This window comes from Equus quagga, chromosome 7 (genome assembly GCF_021613505.1).
Source record: "Equus quagga isolate Etosha38 chromosome 7, UCLA_HA_Equagga_1.0, whole genome shotgun sequence".
In the NCBI taxonomy this organism is placed as follows: domain Eukaryota; kingdom Metazoa; phylum Chordata; class Mammalia; order Perissodactyla; family Equidae; genus Equus; species Equus quagga.
The window spans coordinates 16,573,645-16,595,788 of NC_060273.1; the positions used below are offsets into that span (position 1 = coordinate 16,573,645).

Sequence of the window (22,144 nt, forward strand, 5' to 3'; positions counted from 1 at the left end):
GCCAATAGGCACATGAAAAGATGCTCATCATCGCTGATCATCAGGGAAATGCAAATCAAAACTACACTAAGATATCACCTTACACCCGTTAGAATGACAAAAATATCTAAAACTAATAGCAACAAATGTTGGAGAGGTTGCGGAGAAAAAGGAACCCTTATACACTGCTGGTGGGAATGCAAACTGGTGCAGCCACTATGGAAAACAGTAGGGAGATTCCTCAAAAAAATAAAACTACCATACGATCCAACCATCCCACTACTGGGTATTTATCCAAAGAGCTTGAGTCAGCAATCCCAAAAGTCCTGTGCACCCCAATGTTTATTGCAGCACTGTTTACAATAGCCAAGACGTGGAAGCAACCTAAGTGTCCAGCAACAGACGAATGGATAAAGAAGATGTGGTACATATATACAATGGAATACTACTCAGCTGCAAAGCAGAACAAAATCATTCCACTTGCAATAACATGGATGGACCTTGAGAGAATTATGTTAAGTGAAATAAGCCAGCGAGAGAAAGATAATCTGTGTATGATTCCACTCATATGAGAAATTTAATACTATGGACCAAGAACAGTTTAGTGGATACCAGGGGAAAGGTGGGGTGGGGGGTGGGCACAAAGGGTGAAGTGGTGCACCGACAACATGACTGACAAACATTAATGTACAATTGAAATTTCACAAGATTGTAACCTATCAATAACTCAATAAAAAAAAAAAAAACAAGAAGTGAGTTACTAGGTCTAGTCCAAACTCAGGAGGAGACAATTGCACGAAGATATAAATACCAGGAGGTGGGGATTTTTGGGGATTTTATCAGAGGCTGCTTACCACACAGTGTGGTTAGAAATAAAACCTGGGGGCCGGCTCCATGGCTGAGTGGTTAGGTTCGCACGTTCCGCTGTGGCGGCCCAGGGTTTGGATCCTGGGCGCAGACATGGCACCACTCATCAGGCCACGTTGAGGCGGCGTCCCACATCCCACAACTAGAAGGACATGCAACTAAGATATACAACTGTGTACGGGGGGGTTTGGGGAGATAAAGCAGAAAAAAAAAGATAAAAAGAAAGAAAACCTGATCAAACCACTGAAAATTAACTCTCTTCAGTTACTTTTAAGAAAAAACATTAAAACTGCCATAACAGAATTAGGTAATCTTAAAATAATAACCAATTTATAGTATGTCACTATAGCTGTTCTCAATAGCAAATCCCCTTATACATTCAGTGCATATTTGTTATTATATGACAGACACTTCTAAGTGCTGGAGATACAAAAAGGAATTGAGATAAAAACTGCATGGATAGACTTTACATTCTAATGAATGAGAGCATACACTTATAATAGTGATGATTATGTGCCAGGCTCAATTTTGAGCATTTTGTAGTATATGTTAGCTTATTAAATACTAAAGTACGTACTTTTTCGCATCTCCATTTTATATACCTGAGGCATACAGAGGTTAAGTGACTTGACCAAGGTCACATAGCTACTAAGTGGTAAGGTGGGGATTTGAACCTAGCCTGCCCAGCTCCAGAGCCTACCCACTTAACACTGTGTTAGTCTGTCTCATTAGGAAAAGGGAGAAGTGTATTTGAGACCTGCTTTGTTGATAATGTGGATGAAGTAGATAACTCTCTGGAAAGGTCTTCTCTGATGACTCTAGCTAAAGTAGCCCTCCTCTTCCATCCACTAGGCGCTCTGACCTGTTTTATTTTCTTCAGAGCATTTATCACTTTTAGAAATATCTCATTTCATGTTTATCTATGTGTGGATTTATCTATCTATCTATCTATCCATGTATGTTTATGGTCTAGGTCTCCACCAAACTAAAATACAAGCTCCATGAGGTTAGGGAGCTTAGTAGTGTACTTCATGAATATGTGCCTGATGCCTAGAGCAGTTCTTGGAATGTATTAGGCACTCAATAATAAATATCTATGATGAATGAATCATGGATGAGTGGACAAATGGATACATTCATTCATGTGTATACATACGTTTTATATATGTATATATAATATATGTTATATATACACACACATATATTTGGCTGTACAGGAAAACATCTGGAAATGTTTAACCACCAATAGGTTCACAGCAGCTGTCTCTGGGAGGTGGTATTATAAGAAATACCTATATATAGATATATAGATATTTTGTATCAGAAGATCAGATTCTTCCCACGCCCAAATATGGGTGAGCAATGCTGATACTTTGAACATCACAAACTGGAAAGTCCAAATGTGACTGGGCTTTCGTTATTTTCAGGTGCTCAGAATTTGAGTCGAAACTTGAGGGCTACAACAAGGAACTGGAAGGTTTTAGGAAACGTGAAGTGATGACTCCAGAAGAAATGAAGAACAATGTTGAAAAGCTTAACGAGCTTTCAAAGAACCTAGATCAAGCACTAGTGGAATTTGAGGTTTGGGGTCTGGGGTCTTGGGATGGGGACGGATGACTCTATATTGCTGTGTTGGTTCTGGTCCTTGGTTTTGTATTTTCCTGACATCCCCAGTCAGGGGGACAATATTGATTGATTGATTGACCAGTTCTTTCACTGGTACTTTCTACTACCTTATTCCATACCACTGCATTATATCAGCTTTTCTGTTAGTCATTGAGCACACAAAGAAGAAATTATAATAGAATAAGAATTGCTCACATGTATTGAGCATTTATTATGTGCTCAACAACGTGCAAAGGGTTTCATATGTGATATATCACTTAATGCCCATAAGAAATCTTTGGGGTAGGTACTGTTATTATCCCCATTTATCCCTATTTAAAATGAGAGAACTAAGCCTTGGAGAAGTTAAGTAACTTGCCCTGAAGGTCAACTGGTAAGTTCTTTAACCATTCAAGTTCTTACCTTTGAGGCAAGTCAGCACAAGAAGGCAACATCATGTAAACGGCTAAAGTATATATGAAAATTGTGAAAATGAGGCTATGGATATGGTACAGTGGGAGCAAAGATGATGGAGAAGTAGCAAATTATCCTAGGGTTTCACCCACAGCTAGATCTCGGCTGCCATGGCCCTCAGAGGTAGCAGAGGGACCTTCTTGCTTGAGTCCATGCTTTATTTGCCACTCCTGCTCTCCAGATGAACAAGCATCTTCCTCAACTTGGTTTTCAGAGCACTGAGAAGTTTGTCTTGGTGACTTATTAGATTCAGGAGAGCCACCCACCCAATAAACATCATCCCTTTTTGCCCTGCAGTTGATCAATAAGGAGGAGGATCTGTTGGAAAAGGAGAAGAGTACCTTCCCTCTTCTGCAAACCCTGATGACCAACAAAGTGCCTTATGAGCAGCTGTGGGTGACGACCTATGAGTTCAGCATCAAGTCGGAGGAGTGGATGAACGGTATGCTGTGGTCTTACTCTGCTGGAGCAGGAGGGGGATGAGGTAGCAGATCCACCCCAGCCGGTTCTGAAACCAGCTTTGGATTTCAGATTCTGACTGACCTTTTCATCAGATTCTGATACTCTGGATTAAGGCAACCACAATCAAAGTTTTCTGACGTGATAAGGATGGAAAGTGGGGATCACAGAGCCAGACCTATTGCCAGGGTAAAATAGAAGTGGCAGCCACCCAGAGCCATGGATTGGGTGAGAGAGGCAGACAGTGGGAGAATAAGATGGCTGTCCCACTATTGCGCTGCTTCAAAAAAGGTCAGGGTGCCATAGATATCTGTAAACTACTCCTCTCTAGATACTGGAGGCTAGAGAGAGATTGAGGAGGTAGAGTCAACAGGACTTAATGATTGATCTGGTATGGGGCAGGGGGCAGGGAGGGAGAGGGAAGAACCTGGGGTGACTTGCAGATTGTTGGCTCAGGCAGTTCGGTGGATTTTGCCATCACTGAACAAGAGAAGTGACAAATGTGTTGGGGAAAAAAACCATCAACATGAATACACTGAGTTTGAGGGGTCTGCAGACATCCAAATGGGAATATTAATTAACAGTTGTGTGTGTGTCAATCTGGAGTTAAGTGCTAGGTTTGAGGGGTGGGATTTATGTTGGGGAATAACTGATGTGTAGATTACAGTTAAAAGCCACAAATGGGGGCCAGCCCGGTGGTGCAGCAGTTAAATTTGCACGTTCCGTTTCGGTGGCCTGGAATTCGCCAGTTCAGATCCCAGGTGCGGACCTATGCACCACTTGTCAGGCTGTGCTGTGGCAGGCGTCCACATATGAAGTAGAGGAGGATGGGTACAGATGTTAGCTCAGGGCCAATCTTCCTCAACAAAAAGGGGCTCAGGGCTAATCTTCCCCCCAAAAAAGCCAAGAATAACATCACCTGGGGAGAGTGTGTAAGAGCAGAAGACAAAATTGGAGCCCCGTAGGGTTGAGCCTTTAGCTTGTTTCCGGTGCTTCAGGATTATAAACGCGATGGTGATGAACATCTTTGTTGCGAGTTTTCTGGGATACAATCATGATCATTTTCTTAGGATAAATTCCTAAAAATGAAGTGGCTAGATCAAAGGGTATCTAAGGAAGATTATTAGGATTTTAAAAACTGCTTTTGGTATTGTTAGTGTCTTCCAGAAAAGTTATGTTTTAATTTATTATTCTTATAGCAGTATTTATGAGTGCCCATTCTTCATGCCCTCCACAAACCCAGGAAGTAATAACTTTGAAAACCTTTCTGCTAATTCGATGTTTAAAACGGTATTTTCTTTTTCACTTTTAGAAAGTATTCATTTCTTTAATTGAAGTTGAATGTTTATTGGGTAGTTGCATTCCTTGTTTTATAAAAGCCTATTCTTGTGCTTTCTCATTTCTTTTCTATTGGAATGCTACTAAACTCCCTTATTTAAATGATTTTCAGTTTTGAGTAATATTTTCATTGATACTCTTAATTTTTCCAAGTTCTCAATCATATATATACAATTAGAATATTTTACCTTATTTATTTATCATTTCATATCCCTTTTTTATTCACTTTGCTGTGTTGACTAGCACTTCCAAAATAAACAGTGGTAATAATGGGCACGTTTGTCTTATTCCTGATTTTAATGAGAATTCCTCCAAAGTGTCATCTTTAAACATGATGCTTTTTGTTGGTTTGAGATACAAAATTTTTATGGTGTAAAGGAAGTATTTATAATTTACCAAGCCTTTTTATTAGAGATACTGTGTTTTAAAATTTTTTACATTTTATTTTTTAAATGCATATGCAGTAAAATTGACATATTTAGCATACAGTTCTATGAATTCTAACACATATATAGATTCACTACAATTCAAAAAACAGAAGAGTTTCGTCACCTCAATAAACTTCCTTGTAACACCCGTTTGTAGTCACACTCTCCCCACAGCCATAAGACCTGGCAACTGTTGATCTCTTCATTGTTACTATAGTTTTGTCTTTTTGAGATTGTCAGATACATGGGATGATACAGTGTGTAACCTTTTGAGACTACTTCTTTCACTCAACCTATTGCCTTTGAGATTCATCCAAGTTGCTGGATGTATCCATATGTCCTTCCCACTTATTACAAAGTAGTTCCATTGTATGGATATACTAGTTTGTTTAATCATTCATCCGTTGATGAATATTTGGGCTGTTTCCAATTTCAGACTATTATGGATAGAGCTGCTATAAAGATTCAGGTACAAGTTTTGGTATAAACATAAGTTTTCATTCCTCTAGGTTAATGCCCAGGAGCATATTGCTGGGCTATATTTAAGGTGTATGTCTAACTTTATAAGAAAATGCCCAACTCATGTTTTCCACAGTGACTGGACATTTTGCATCCACCAGCAATGTATGATAGTTCTAGTTCCACATTCTCATCAGGACTTGGTATTGTCAATAGTTTTTTATTTTAACCATTCTCATAAGTGATTGTGGTGTCTCCTCATGGTTTTTGTTGTTGTTGTTGTTTTTGAGGAAGATTAGCACTGAGCTAACATCTGCTGCCAATCCTCCTCTTTTTGCTGAGGAAGAGTGGCCCTGAGCTAACATCCATGCCCATCTTCCTCTACTTTATATGTGGGATGCCTGCCACAGCATGGCGTGCCAAGCGGTGCCATGTCCGCACCCGCGATCCGAACCGGTGAACCCCAGGCCACCAAAGCAGAACGTGTGAATGTAACTGCTGAGCCAATGGGTTGGCCCCCTCCTCGTGGTTTTAATTTGCATTCCCCTAATGCCTACTGATGTTGAACATCTTTTTATGTGCTTATTTGCCATTTGTATGTCCTCTTGGGTGAAGTGTTAGTTCAACACCTTTACCGTGTGTTTAACTGGGTGGTTTGTTTTCTTACTATTGAGTTTCAAGAGGTCTTTATGTACTTTGGATGCAAGTCCTTTGTCAGATATGTGATTTGCCAATATTTTCTCCCATTCTGCAGCTTGTCTTTTTATTCTGTGAATGATATCTTTCACAGAGAAAAAAAATTTAATTTTGATGAAGTCCAATTTATCAATTTTTCTTGTACGGATTGTGCTTTTGGTGTCATGTCTAAGACTCCTTAGCCTAAACCTGTCATGAAGATATTCTATATTTTCTTCTAGAAGTTTTGTAGTTTTAGGTTTTGCATTTATATCTATGGTCCGAATTTGAATTAATTTTTACATAAGGTTTGAGACTTAAGTTGAAGTTCATTCCTTTGCATATGGATATCCACTTGTTCCAGCAATTGGAACAGTTGTTGCAAGGTCGCTTTTTTTCTCCATTGACTTGCCTTTGTACCTTTTTGAAAAATCAATTGGCCATATTTGTGTGGATCAATTTCTTGACTCTTTATTAAATTCCATTGATTTATGTGTATAGCCCTTCACCAAAACCAAACTGTCTTGAAAACTGTAGCTTTATAGGGAGACTTAAGATCAGATAGTATAATTCCTCCAACTTCAATCTTCTTTTTCAAGTTTTATTTTGATTCTTACAGCACCTTTGTCTTTATATCTTTTATGTAAATTTGAGAATCAGCTTAGTGATATATGTAAGAAACCTGCTACAATTTTAATCGGAAATGTGTTAAGTCTGTAGATCAATTTGGAAAGAATTGACATCTTTACCATACTGAGTCTTCCATTCCATGGGCACTGTGTCTCCAGTTGTTTAGGTCTTCCTTGATTTCTTTTTATCAGTGTTTTGTAGGTTTCAGCATACAGATTCTGTGTGTGTTTTGTTAAGTTTATACATAAGTATTTCTTTTTTTAGTGCTATGGTATGTTTTAAAATTTCAATTCTTAATTGATCATTGCTAGTATTTAGAAAAACAATTGGTGTGGGGTTTTGGTGGGGTTTTTTTGGTCCAGCTCTGCATCTTTGGGCAGCCTTGCTTAGGACCTTGCTCAGATCAGCTTGATCTCAGGACTGTGAGGGTTTCCTCCTGTCTCACTAGGTTTTCAGCTTCACATATGGCTTAGTCTCAGGCAGCAGCTATAGCAGTTCTCTCATCAGTGGAGTGCATGGAGACACTGGTCCAGCTCTGATTTCCAGCAGTGAGCCTGGCTCAAGGCACCCACCATGTGTGTGGAACACCTCTAGTCCCCATGAATCCCCAAGAGCTGGAATCAATTGGATCCAAGAAGATCATTATCTTATGTTAGAGCCCATCTTTTAAGTATCTTCTTTATATATTTTATTTATTACTTCTCTGTGTTTGGAGCAGTGGGGAGGGGGGAAAGTGTGGTCCCATTCTTCTTTTTTTAAGAACCAGTCTACCCTGATGAGAGCTTTCTTCTATTCCCTTTTTTTTAATAGACTTTTTTTTTTAAAAAAAAGCAGTTTTAGGTTCACAGCAAAGCTGAGCAGAAAGTACAGAGAGTTCCCATATATCCACTGCTCCCCTCCCCAGCCTTCTCTACTATCAATATTCAAGACCCAAGTGGTATATTTATTACAATTGATGAACCTACATTGACATATCATTATCACCCAAAATCCACAGTTTACATTAGGGTTTACTATTAGTGTTGTACATGCTGAGTTTTGGCAAATGTCTAATGACAAGTATCCGTCATTATAGTATCACACAGAATAATTTCACTACCCTTAAAATTCTACCCATTCATCCCTTCCCCTCTAACCCCTAACAACCATAATTTTTTTACGTTCTGTCTCCATAATTTTGCCTTTTCTAGAATGTCTTATAGTTGGATTTGTACAGTATATAGCCTCTTCAGACTGGCTTCTTTCACTTAGTAATATAAATTTAAGATTCCTCTGTGTCTTTGCATGGCCTGATAGCTCGTTTCTTTTTACTGCTGAATAATATTTCATTATCTGAATGTACTACAGTGTATTCAGTGTCTTTTTTCATTCACCTACTAAAGGACATCTTCTTTGCTTTCAGTTTTTGGCAAATATGAGTAAAGCTGCTATAAACATTTGTGTGCTGATTTTGTGTAGACATAGTTTTCAGTTCACTTGGGTAAATACCAAAGAGTACAGTTGCTGGATTATGTGGTAAGAGTGTGTTTAGTTTTGTAAGAAACTGCCAACTGTCTTCCAAAGTGGCTGCACAACTTTGCATTCCCCTCAGCAGTGAGTGAGAGTTCCCTTTGCTCCACATCCTCATCCGCGTTTGCTGTTGTCAGCATTTTGGGTTTTGGCCATTCTAGTAGTTGTGTAGTGGTATCCCATTGTTTTAATTTGTAGTTCCCTAATAACATATGATGTCAGACGTCTTTTCCTATGCTTATTTGCCACCTGTATAGCTTCTTTGATAAGGTTTCTGTTCAAGCCTTTTGCTCAGTTTTTAGTTGGGTTGTTTGTTTTCTTATTATTGAGTTTTAAGAGTTCTTTGTATATTTTGGACAACAGTCCTTTATCAGATATGTCTTTTGCAATTTTTCTCCTAGTCTTTGGCTTGTTTTCTCATTCTTTTCACAGAGTCTTTCACAGAACAGAAGTTTTTAATTTTGATGAAGTCTAGCTTGTCATTTCTTTCATAGATCGTGCCTTTAGCGTTGTATCTAAAATGTTATCACCAAACCCAAGATCATCTAGATTTTTCTCTTATGTTATCTCCTAGAGGTTCTGTAGTTTTGCATTTTACTTTTAAGTCTATGATCCATTTTGAGTTAATTTTTGTGACGAGTGTAAAGTCTGCATCTAGATTCTTCTTTGTTTTGTTTTTTTTGCGTTGGATATCCAGTTCTAAAACCACCTGTTGAAAAATTACAATTTCTTCATTGTGTTACCTTGCTCCTTTGTGAAACGTCAGTTGACTATATTTGAGTCTGTTTCTGGGCTCTCTGTTGTGTTCCATTGACCTGTTTGTCTATTCTTTCACCAGTAGCATACTTGATTATTGTAGCTTTTGTGGTAAGTCTTGAAGTTGGATCACGTTAGTCTCTCAACTTTATTTTTCTCCTTCAATATTATATGGGCTATTCTGAGTCTTTCATGTTTCCATATAAACTTTAGAATTGGTTTGTCAATATCCAAAAAAAAAAAAACTTGCTGGGTTTTTGATTGGAATTGTGCTGAATCTATAGATCAAATTGGGAAGAACTCACGTCTTGACAATACTGAATCTTCCTATCCATAAACTAGGAGTATCTGTTCATTTATTTTTTTCTTCTTTGATTTCTTTCATCAGAGTTTTGTAAAACTTTTTCTTATATATGTGTTGTACTTATTTTGTTAGATTTATACCTAAGTATTTCAATTTTGGGGGTGCTAATGTATATAAATGTGTTTTTAATTTCAAATTCCACTTGTTCGTTAATGGTATACAGGAAAACAATTGACTTCTGTATATTAACCCTGTATCCTGCAACCTTGCTATAATTATGAATTCATTCCAGGAGTTTTTTGTTTATTCTTTCATATTTTCTACATAGATGATCATTTCATCTGCAAAGTTTTATGTCTTCTTTCCCAATCTGTGTATACTCTTTATTTCCTATTCTTGTCATATTGCGTTAGCTAGGACTTCCACAGAACGATGTCAAAAAGGAGTGGCAAGAGGGGGCATTCTTACTTTGTTCCTGATCTTAGCAAGAAAGATTCTAGTTTCTTGTCATTAAGTATGATGTTAGCTGTATGTTTTTGTAGATGTTCTTTATCAAATTGAGGAAGTTCTTCTCTATTCCTCCTTTGCTGAAGAGTTTTTTTAATCATAAATGGATGTTGGATTTTTAAATGCTTTTTCTGAATCTATTGATATGATCATGTGATTTTTCTTTTTTTATTTATGTTTTATTGTGGTAACATTGGTTTATAACATTATATAAATTTCAGGTGTACATCATTATATTTCAATTTCTGTGTAGATTATATCATGTTCATGATTTTTCCTTATTAGCTTGTTGATATGATGGATTACATTAATTGATTTTCAAATGTTGAAACAGCTTTACATACCTGGTATAAATCCCAATTGATTGTGGTGTATAATTCTTTTTATGTATTATTGGATTCAATTTGCTAATATTTTGTTGAGTATTTTTGCATTTATGTTCATAAGAGATATTGGTCTTTAATTTTCTTTGCTTGTGATGTCTTTGTCTGGTTTTGGTATGAGTAGTGCTAGCCTCATAGGAGTTAGGAGGTATTCCCTCTACTTCTGTCTCCTGGAAGAAATTGTAGAAAATTGGTATCATTCTTCCTTAAATGTTTGGTAGAATTCACCATTGAACACATCTGGGCCTTTGCGCTTCTATTTTGGAAAGTTATTAATTATTGATTCAATTTCTTAAATAGAGATAGGCCTATTCATATTGTCTGTTTCTTCTTGTGTGAGTTTTGACAGATTGTATCTTTCAAGGAATTGGTCCGTTTCATCTAGGTTATCAAATTTGTAGTCATATAATTTTTCATAGTATTCCTTCAGTATCCTTTTACTATTCATCAGGTGTGCAGTAGTGTCCCCTCTTTCATTTCTGGTATCAGTAATTTGTGTATTTTCTATTTTCTTGGTTAGCCTGGCTAACAGTTTATCCATTTTATTGATCTTTTCAAAGAACCAGCTTTTGGTTTTATCATTTATTTTTTCTGCTTACTTTGGAGTTAATTTGCTCTTCTTTTATTAGTTTCCTAAAGTGGAAGCGTAGATTATTGATTTTAGGTCTTCATGCTTTTCTAATACATATATTCAGTACTCTAAATCTTCCTCTAAACATTTCTTTTGCTATATCCCACAACATTTGATGTTATATTTTCATTTTCATTTTTTAATTTCTCTTGAGATTTCTTCTTTGACCCATGTGTTATTTAGAAGTATGTGGTTTAATTTCCAAGTATTTGGGGATTTTTCCAGCTACCTTTTTTTAATTGAGCTATAAGACTGAAAAATCTTTGCCTTGTTTCTGATCTTAGGGAAAAAGTATTCCGTCTTTTACCATTAAGTATAATCGTTTGTTTTTTTGTTTTGGTCTGTTTTTTAAAACCACTTGATTGTAGTATGATTGACAGGTAAAAACCTGTACATATTTAATGTCTACAGAAGGATAAAGTGGGGCCAGCACCATGGTATAGGTTAAGTTCGTGTGCTCTGCTTCAGCAGCCCAGGTTCGTGGGTTCAGATCCCAGGCGCAGACCTACACCACTCATCAGCCATGCTGTGGCAGTGACCCACATACAAAATAGAGGAAGATTAGCACAGATGTTAGCTCAAGGCTAATCTTTCTCGAGCAAAAAAAGAGGAAAATTAGCAATGGATGTTAGCTCAGGGTGAATCTTCCTCAGGGGGGGAAAAGTGTAATGTTAGTGTAGGTTTTTCATAGATGCCGTTTATCAGACTGAGGAAGCTTCCTCCTATTCCTAGTTTGTTTAGAGGTTTTTGTCATGAATGGATATTGAATTTTGTCAAATGCTTTTTCTGCATCAATTGATGTTGTCATATCATTCTCCTTTTTTAGACTATTAATATGGTATATTGTTTGATTTTCAAATATTAAAGCAGCCTTGCATTCCCATGATAAACCTCCATGTGGACATGGTGTGTTGTTCTTTTTATATATTACATGGAAGTCACACACATTTCTTTTCTTCTTTTTAAAAAAATGTTCATTTTTGATTACTCAACAAAAATGTTGGGCTGATGAAGCATGCTGTTAATTCAGGAAGCTATATTAATGAAGCTATATGTAGTCTCAACAGCCCTGAAAGAAAAGTGTTTTTGAGTAAATTAGCAACATCATGATATAAGAGTTAATACTAATTTGAAATATCACAGGGTAAGGAAGCAGCAGCATGGAAAGATTTTGACTGAATGTGAAACCCAAATGCTAAGGGATCCCTGTAAAAGAAAAGGAGGACAAGGAAATTAATGTCTTAGAGCACCTTTTAAAAATAATGAGGTGTCATTCTTTGTTTTGAAAATAATCTATTTTTGAATAATTTCAGACTTACGTAAAAGTTGCCAGAACTATACAGATAACTCCCATATCCCCATTCACCTCATTCCTCAATTAATATTTCACAGCATTTGTGGTGCATGTTTTAATGCTTCTAGAATAGCATCTGCAACCAATACTAACAATTGATTCCCTAACTGCACTTGGATTATATGCCAGGCATTGTGTGAGCCACTTTACTTATCTCACTTAATGTTCACGGTCACTTTCCAAGGTCTCCATTGTTACCTGTGTATCGCAGGTGATACTCTTGAGGCTTAGAAAAGTTCCCTAAACATGCCCAAGGTTTCAGGCTAAGTAGAGCTTTCAGGTCAGACCTAACTCCAAAGCCTATGCTTGTTCCACTATCCATACCATAGGCACAATTCTAAGCTCAGGGAATTACAGCTACATATGACTGACATCTACTTGGTGGTCTGTCCCCTCTCTCACCCCATGTTTTCTATTTCAGGACCCCTCTTTTTGCTGAATGCTGAGGAAATCGCGGAGGAAATAGGGAATATGTGGAGGACGATATATAAATTGACCAAGACTCTAGCTGACGTGCCCGCACCCAGGCGCTTAGCAGAGAATGTGAAAGTCAAGATTGATAAGTTCAAGCAGCACATCCCTATCCTCGCCATTTCCTGCAACCCAGGAATGAAAGATCGGCACTGGCAGCAGGTCCCTGTCCCTACCCACTCCCAGCCAGCCAGCCCAGCCCAGCCCGTACCTGGTCCTGGCCCTTGGGAAGGCAGGAAACATTACTAGGTCCTTTCTGAAAGGACAGTCTACTTGAGGCCAAGGGGGTAGTAGTGAGAGTGACAGCTTTTTGAAGGAAGGGAATGGGTCGGGTAAAGGTGGCCCCTTTTCTTTGGGGAGCCCATTGCTGGTGGTTGAGTATTGTGCCAGCCAGTGGCCACAAAGACTCCCAGTCAGCTCCCCTAAGCAAATGGTTGCTCAGGGTCCTGCAGGATGATAAGGGTGCGGAATTACAGTGGGAGGGGCCTTGATTTGTTCCTTGACCTAGAACACACAAAAGTGAAAGTCACATCTTCTCCTGGAGGCTCCTAGTAGTGCCACATGATTCCTGCTTGGGCTGACTGTGGTGTCGAGTCTCATCATTCAACAGGCTACGTTCAGAAATAATACTGCACTCTTCTTTCAGCCCTTTGAGTCTGTAAATGAGAATAATAAATATTCTCCCTAAAAATAGTTAGGATTTTTACAAGCAGCCAAGTGTGGGGGTGCTAAGTGTGGTGAGAACACTAAGCAGAAAAAAGAAAATTCGGTGTGTTTCTAAAATAATCATCACATTCAAGGACTAGCAGTGCCCTTGAAGCGTGCTCTACCAGGGAGTTGCTCTGTGTGGAGATGGAGATGAGACTGGCACTCCATAGCAGATTCCTTTTCTGTTTGGCCTGGAATTCCCACTCTTGGAACCAAGCGCTAGACTGAGGACATTGTCTCTGGAAGGACCCAAACTGAGAGCACACCCATTACCTTCCAAAGAATGGAGCCTGAGCCCAGTGGCTACAAGCATTTTGATCTCCCTGAGAAGACAAAAGATCTTGAAAGGTTCAAGAATTTTCTGTAGAGACAAACTACTTTCAATTTCCCACAAAGCCTGGAAACTCAAGACCTAAGCCAAGGGTATAAAGAAGGGTAGTGGAGGCCATCTGGGTAGACTTCTGGTCTTGAGCTGCCCCAGCAGAGGGATCTGCACAGGGGCAGCTGCCCTCACTTGGCGCTTATAGGATGCCTCTCCCTATGGACGGAGCCTGACTAGAACTGTGACCCATTTTGAGGGTTAGGGAGGTTAGATAGACAGATGGCCTCTGGTAGTGCTGGAGCTCTCCACGAGATGGCACTATAGAAAGTGCCCTCATCAATGGCATTTAAACACTCTGGGGGGTGGGGGGTGGGATTGGAAAGCCACCCCTCTGCCTGGTGCTTCTCCTATGATGACACTGTTCTCCCACATGGGCACTTGAAAAATCCCAACCATCCAAGACATTCGTAATTCTCATTTATAGACCACTTAGATGGACAGATTAGGGGGAAAAAATGTTGCTTGGAATTAAAATAACAACAAGAATAGCTCAAACGTATTGAGTACTAACTATGTACTGGGTACTATGTTGTGTACTTTATGGTGGATTTTCTCATTTCATCCTTCTAGCAACCATTTGAAGTAGAAACTGTTTCACAGATAAGAAAACTGAGGTTTAGAGAGATTAAGTAAATTGTCATGTGGCTAGTAAGTGGTGGTGGCGGGGAGTAGTAATCTAGGTCTGTTTGACTCAGCCTGGATGGGTGGAAAGGGGGCAAGAAATGCCAGGTCAGAGGGAGGGAGTGGACGGTAGGGGGCAGTAAGCCATAGGTGAGTGTGGAATGCAACCCCAGGAAGGCGGCTCCTGAGTAATGAGCCCCTAAAGTGGAAGCTTGATATCCTGAACAGTTAAAGGTGAGTTTGGGAAGGACAAAGACCACTAGATATACTCAGGGCTTTCCTCACTCAGAGCCCATTCCTGTCTGCATTGTTGGTCATACACCACAAGCCACCCCTTGACAGCTCCAGGCCTTGGAAAGCCGTTCTGTGTCCTAATACCTTACTCAGGAGATCCATTTGCACAGATTCTGGCTCTGGGAGGGGTTTCTGAAGGCTAAACCGCCTGTAGCTCTCAAGTCTACAAGATGGATCTTCTGGGGTTATGGAGTGGCTGTGCTGCCATTTCTGACCACTTCCCAGAACTTAAGCAGGAAAGGCTAGTCCCTATGTTTGGGGCACAGACTTTACTGATATCAGCAGAGGGGTTGCTACTGTGGTTTAAAACAAGATGAAACAAGATAACATGGACCTTAGGAAGAAACCGCACTGATGTGTACCAAAGCTGCCCTCTAGGACAGTGCTGCCTGATAAAAGTATAATACGAGCCATGTGTGTAATTTTAAGGTTTCTAGTAGCCACGTTTAAAAAAGTATAAATAGGTGAAATAAATTTTATAAATATATTTTATTTGCCAAAAAGTATTCAAAATATTACCATTTTAATAGATAATCAATATAAAAATGTTAATGTTATCTCTCACATTAACATTTTCAGACTAAGTCTTTGAAATATGGTGTGCTTTTATACTTATAGCACATCTCAATTTGGACTAGCCACGTTTCAAGTTTTCGATAGCCGCAAGGGGTGGGTTAGTGGCTCCAGGCTGAGCAGTATAGCTCTTGGCTGTTAGAATTGGACAACCAGATGCTTTGCTAATCTCTATAATTAACAAAAGCAATTTAAAAAATAATACCAATCTCTGAGTCTTTCCTTTGGGCCAAGTACTATGCCAAGTGCTTTACATATTTCTGTGATTTAATCCTAGAGATAGTGTGTTGTTCTAAGATGTACTTTTAGGTATTAGAGAATAAATGAGAGGCCAGGACCTTCAAACTGTACACTGCACAACTCTAGGGAATGCTATGTTTGGGCACTGCAGTGTGAATTGTACTTTCTAGAGTTATGCAGTGTATAACCTGCACAACTGTACATGGAAGACCCATGAGAGATGCTAGAGTGTGATGGATAAGAGCTTTGCAATCAGAATTGGATCCAAGTCCCAATTCTGCCATTTATTAGCTGGATGGTCTTGGACAAGATACTTAATTTCCTTGTCTCTGTTTCCTTATATGTAAAATGGGAATAATAATACATTAGTACCTTCCTTATGGTGTTAGGAGAATGAAATAAGTGCATAAAGCTCTTAAAACAGTGCCTACCGTATAGTAAGCCCTCAATAAATGTTAATTACTTTATTATTTCCATTACCTTAGTGGTCCTCCACGTGTCCTCAGAACCCAGATTGGAAGCCATTTGAATTAGCTGGTTCACTCATGCTTTCACTCCATAAATACTTATGGATGCCTACTAAATTCTAGGTCCCAGGGACACAGGGCTAAATAAGACGGAACATGATGTGACTCTCATGTCCCTTCTTGCTCTGACATTCCTTAGTCCTCCTGGGGCTGGACAAAGACAAAATTGGGCAGTTGGTGAGGTTTTTCAGAGCCTCATTCCCCTTCAGTCCTCCTTCCCTTCTTGAGCACGTTAGCCTCATAGTGCCCAGATCTCTCAGTCGCTGAGAAAAGTGTTCAAAAGCCATCAGAGACTTCATTTAAGACCTTTCTCAGAGATATTTTCACTTAGAAGATAAGGTTGGGGTAATATTTACACCAAAGGAATGGGCACAACAGATGCTAACATTTCCAACAAGTGAGCACACTGGGATGGAAAGGAAGATATTTGGGGGGAGGCCTTCTTCCTTCCCAGCATCCTCATATCACAGAATTTGGGAGTCTGCCCATCCCAGGTACTCATGACTTCCTCCTTTTACACAGCAGACATTTAGGACAGCCTCTGTCGTGAACTAGGCTTTGTACCAGGCCCTGGGAGCACGAAAACAAACCAGATCCTGTCCCAGCCCCCAAGTGCTCACGAGTCTGCACTATTCCAAGTGCTGGTGGGAGACCGAGCCCCAGTAAACTAGCTGTGATGGGGTGTGGGCCCTAGGCTGCCTCCTGAATCCTTAGACCTGCACTGTCCAATTCGATAGCCACTAGCTATACACGGCTATTTGAATTTAAGTTAAGTAAAATCAAGGTAAAACTTAAAAATCAATTCCTCAGTCACAGTAGCCACATTTCCAGGGCTCAACAGCTGCGTGTCACTGGTGGCAATAGTATGAGATGGTGCAGAATAGAACATTTCCATCATTGCGGAAAGTCTGGCCAGTGCTACCTTGCATGATACACGCTTGTTTTCCTCTTTTCTTTGCAGATCAGTGAGATTGTTGGCTATGAAATAAGGCCCACCGAAACGACTTGCCTCTCAAATATGCTGGAATTTGGATTTGGCAAATTCATTGACAAGTAAGGCTCCTCCCTTCCTTCAGGAAGTTTTGTGGTCAAAGTATCTGTAAGTTCCCACAAGGATATGACTGGCTTCCTGTTAGGCTGTTTTTCTCCTTCTGGTTGAGGATAACTTGAGTTTTTAGGAACCTTCACTTTGGGTGTCTAGCTACGGGTGAAGCTTCCATATCCAGCTGCAGAGTTGATGATGAGTTATGACTTGAAAATTGAGTCACAGACTTTATTTCAAAGGGAAATTACAAAAAAAATAAGTTCTTGGAACCTGAGGTCCAAGCCCAGCTCTCAGTGACTTCAGGAAAAACCATTTAAACTTTCTGGGTCTCGGTTTCCTCTTCTTTAAACAAACAACGACAAACAGGAGTGGCTCTCTGAGCTCTAAAAATTCCATGAAATATAGTCAAATGAGAGTTCTCTTTACTTGTTCTCTCCTCGTCTCCAAATGCCCCTGGAATCTGTGCTCGATATTTTGTTCTACTGGAATTGCTATTTTTAGGATCAGAGATTCTCAGGACCCTGTTTGTTTTCCTACACCTCCTTCAGGGTGAGGGATGGGGAGATTCAGTGCCAGGACCGGAGACCCTGTTAGGCACCTGGGTTAGGGTGTAACTCCACCTGTGTGTTCTCAGAGTGTGGTGCAGACAGCTACATCGGCATCACTTGGGATCTTGTTACAAATGCATCTTCTCAGGCCCCACCTCAATCTGCTGACTAAATTCTGGGAGTGGACCCTGCAGTCTGTATTTTAACAAATCCTCCAGTCAGTGCTGTCTAATTCAGGAGCCACTAGGCACATGTGGTTATTGAGCCCTTGAAGTGTAGATGTGCTGGGAGTGTAAAATATAGGCTGGATTTCAAAGGCTTATTAAGAAAAATAAAGCAAAATGTATAATAAATTTTAACACTGATTTTATTTGAAAATGATATTTTAGATATATTGAGTTAAATAAAATTGTTAAAATTAGTGTCATCCGTTTCTTTTTACTTTTAAAAAATACAACTACTAGAAACTTTAAAATGACATATGTGGCCCACGTTACATTTTGAATGGACACTGCTGCTCTAGGTAATGCTGATGCATGCTAGAGTTTGAGAACCCTTTCTCCAAACTGCGGTAGAACAGGTCTAATCTAAGGTGCTTCCAGACCCCTAAATCTCTGCCACCTGAATGCTCCAGCGCCCCCCAATACCCCCATTACTGTCCCTCTTTAAGGAACAGGCCTAGAGATGCGTGCATTTCTACGGGCTCAAGGTTATTTTATTAAAGGGCCTCATTTTCCCCCAGTAAAATGTTCCAGGAAACACCAACTGTTGAACACTTATGCTACACTGAGCATTTTATATACGTTAACCAACTTATCCATCACAACCACCTGATGTTCTAGCTAATGTTATTATTTGCATTTTACACATGAGGAAATAAGTTGATTAGAGAGATTAGGTAACTAGCCAGAGGTCACAGCTAGTAACTGAAAGAACCAAGACCTGAGCCCAGGCTGACTGACTTCAGAACCTTAACCATTACCCTTTACCACCTAAAAAATAAACCCATCTAAGGAGACAGAGACTGAGCAGACACACAGTGACTCTGCCGCTCTCCATGCCAATGTGCCCAACTGTGACAAATCCAGACGTGGTGATGCCTTGGCCCAGTTGTTCACCTCTGTGTGCTTCAGTCTCCTTATTTGTAAAATGGGAAGAATAGTAGTAGCAGCTAGGTGATTAAACTTAGTGTGAGGATTGTGAGATGAGGCATATAACCTGAACTGATTTGACGTCTGAGTTCTCAGCCACTGCCTATTAGTGCCGTGTGGTATTCTGGGCATCCCACCATCCTGCAGTGAATGCACTTTATCACAGCCCACAGCTGAGCTTCTCTAGCACATCTGGGTGAGATCAAGTCTTGATATACTTCATGGACTCCCGAGCTGATTAATCCCTCCCCTATGCAATTATTTGCATAATTATAAGACATAAGGCACGTTGCAATCATTTCATCTTATTTAATTATGCTAACAACCCCTTATGGGGCAGATGGGGACCTAAGGCCTGTCAAGTGACTTACCCTGGCCACACAGCCAGCCTCCTTGTCTCATACTCATCTGGGTTGGCACCTGCCCTTATTAATTATTCCCTATGTGCACACTCATTTTGGTCATCTCCCAAGAAGGTCACATTTAGGATGGTGACCATGCTGCTGACGTCTTGATCAGTCATTGTTTGGTATTATCTGCATCTCATCTGCTTCCCTGAATGAGGCTAAATGAGGGTTTTCAGCTCTGTTTAATTGACCCCATTTGGCTGGCTACATGTGAACAATTCTATTGTTCTTTCTGACAAAGAGAGGGGAGAAGGCACACAGTGGGGGAGGAAGAAACTAGAGTAGGAGTCAGAGGAACTGGTGTTTGGACCTGGTTCTGGCACCCCGTCTGTGTGTGTGGCTTTGGACACGTCATTTGCTTCCTCTGGGCTTCAGTTTCCTGACCTACAAATAAAGACCAGATGGTCTCTTCTACACTCGAGGATGCAGTGAAAGATGAGTGCTGAGGCAGAGAGAATTATCCCTCACCTCCTTCCAGAACTTTGCTTCCCAGTTCTTTGGCCACACCAGGGTTTAGGACCCAGATCTCCATGTGGAAACAAGAAGAGAGGAATTTGTCTTCCCCTTCTCGCCTTCCCTCCCCGTTTCTGTGGAACAGGGGGCTGTTGACATGTGGGCCCAGCGCATCAGCATAATAGTAGTTGTTTTTTAAAAAAAGTGGGGCAGGAAGTCGAGTAAAAGCCATCACATAAATTAACAGAAGTTCTAAGATCTGAATAAGAAGTTACAATAATAGTTCAGGAGTATAAGAAAATGGAAAGATGAGGTCTTGTTTTAATGGCCTTACAACAGTGGTTGTCATCTGGGCATGATTTTCTACCCCCAGGGGACATTTGGCAACATCTGGAGACATTTTGGTTGCCACAACAGGCAAGGAGTGGGGACGGGGCAAGTCTGCTACTGACGTCTAGTGAGTAGTGGCCAGGGATGCTACTAAACTTACAAAGCACAGGACAGCCCCCGTGACAAAGGCTTATCCACCCTGTATTGATTTGCTAGGGCTGCTATAACAAATACCACAGTCTGGGGGGCTTAAACAACAGAAATTTACTGTCTCAATTCTGGAGGCTGGAAGTCCAAGATCAAGGTGTTGCCAGGATTGGTTTCTCTCCTTGGCTTGCAGATGGCAGCCTTCTCCCTGCGTCCTCACATGGTCTTCCCTCTGTAAACATTTTAGTACAATTAAGGGATTTTTGTATTTCTCTTAAAGCTGAGCTGAAATTCTTCCTGTGACATGTTTTCACTGTCTCCTCCCGTTGAGTTGCTGTTGCTATGTTCTTTCTTTAGACTGGAGCCCATTGGTGCGGCCGCCAGTAAGGAATATTCTCTGGAGAAAAACTTGGAGAAAATGAAGATGGACTGGATTAATATGACGTTCAACTTCATGAAGTACAGGGACACTGTGAGTCTCAGTCCAATTGTCCAGTCCTCTGAGAGCAGCAATTTACCATGGAGCAGGTTACAGAGGAGATTAATTCAGAATAGCAACAGAACTCACAGAGAAAGGGTCCCTAACATCTTTCTGTTTTTGAGTTCATAATAGTTTACATCATTGTGAAACTTCAGTTGTACATTATTTCTTGTTTGTCACCACATAAGTGCTCCCCTTCACTCCCTGTGCCCACCCCCCCACCCCCCTTCGCCTGGTATCCACTGAACTGTTTTCTTTGTCCCTGTGTTTATATTCCACATATGAGTGAAAGCATCTGGTGTTTGTCTTTCTCACATGGCTTATTTTGCTTAGCATAATTCCCTCCAGGTCCGTCCATGTTGTTGCAAATGGGATGATTTTGTCTTTTTTTTTTACAGCTGAATAGTATTCCATTGTATATATACACCACATCTTCTTTATCTAATCATCAGTCAATGGGCACTTGGATTGTTTCCATGTCTTGGCTGTTGTGAATAGCGCAGCAATGAACATAGGGGTGCATATGTTACTCTGGATTGTTGATTTCAAGTTATTTGGGTAGATACCCAGAAGTGGGATAGCTGGGTCATATTTTCAGTTTTTTGATGAATCTCCATACTGTTTTCCATAGCGGCTCCACCAGTTTGCATTCCCACCAGCAGTGTATGAGGGTTCCTTTTTCTCTCCACACCCTCTCCAACATTTGTTATTTTTAGTCTTAGTGATTATAACCATTTTAACAGGTGAAGGTGGTATCTTAGCGTAGTTTTGATTTGCATTTCCCTGATGATTAGTGATGTTGAACAACTTTTCATGTGTTTACTGGCCATCTGTATATCTTCTTACAAAAAATATCTGTTCATATCCTCTGCCCATTTTTTGATTGGGCTGTTTGGTTTTTTGTTGTTCAGTTGTGTGAGTTCCTTATATATTATGGAGATTAACCCCTTGATTTGCAAATATTTTCTCCCAATTGGTGGGTTGTCTTTTTGTTTTGATCCTAGTTTCTTTTACCCTGCAGAAGCTCTTTAGTCTGATGAACTCCCACTTGTTTATTTTTCCTTTTGTTTCCCTTGTCTGAGAAGACGTGGTATTCGAAAAGATCCTTTTAAGTTTGATGTCAAAGAGTGTGCTACCTTTATTATCTTCCAGGAGTTTTATGGTTTCAGGACTTATCTTCAACTTTCATCCATTTTGAGTTTATTTTTGTATATGGCGTGAGATAATGGTCTACTTTTATTCTTTGCATGTGGCTGTCCAGTTTTCCCAACACCATTTATTGAAGAGACTATCTTTTCTCCATTGTGTGTTCTTGGCACCTTTGTTGAAGATTAGCTGACGGTATATGTGCAGTTTTATTTCTGGCCTTTCAGTTCTGCTCCATTGATCTGTGTGTCTGTTTTTGTAC

The 22,144-nt window shown here is 39.9% G+C and overlaps 1 protein-coding gene across 10 annotated transcripts in view; it reads left to right on the top strand.

Moving 5' to 3' along the window:
- Nucleotides 1–22,144, top strand: part of DNAH3 (dynein axonemal heavy chain 3) — a 167,119-nt gene that overhangs the window by 41,577 nt on the left and 103,398 nt on the right. For all 10 annotated transcript variants that reach the window (XR_006889553.1, XM_046668395.1, XM_046668396.1 and 7 more), the window contains 5 exons: nt 2,274–2,427; nt 3,223–3,367; nt 12,780–12,991; nt 17,136–17,227; nt 20,613–20,727. Coding sequence is in view for 9 of the 10 variants with exons in the window: in XM_046668395.1 (XP_046524351.1) it covers nt 2,274–2,427; nt 3,223–3,367; nt 12,780–12,991; nt 17,136–17,227; nt 20,613–20,727 (718 nt within the window). In the remaining variant the exon portion in view is untranslated. The remainder of the gene's footprint in view (nt 1–2,273; nt 2,428–3,222; nt 3,368–12,779; nt 12,992–17,135; nt 17,228–20,612; nt 20,728–22,144) is intronic.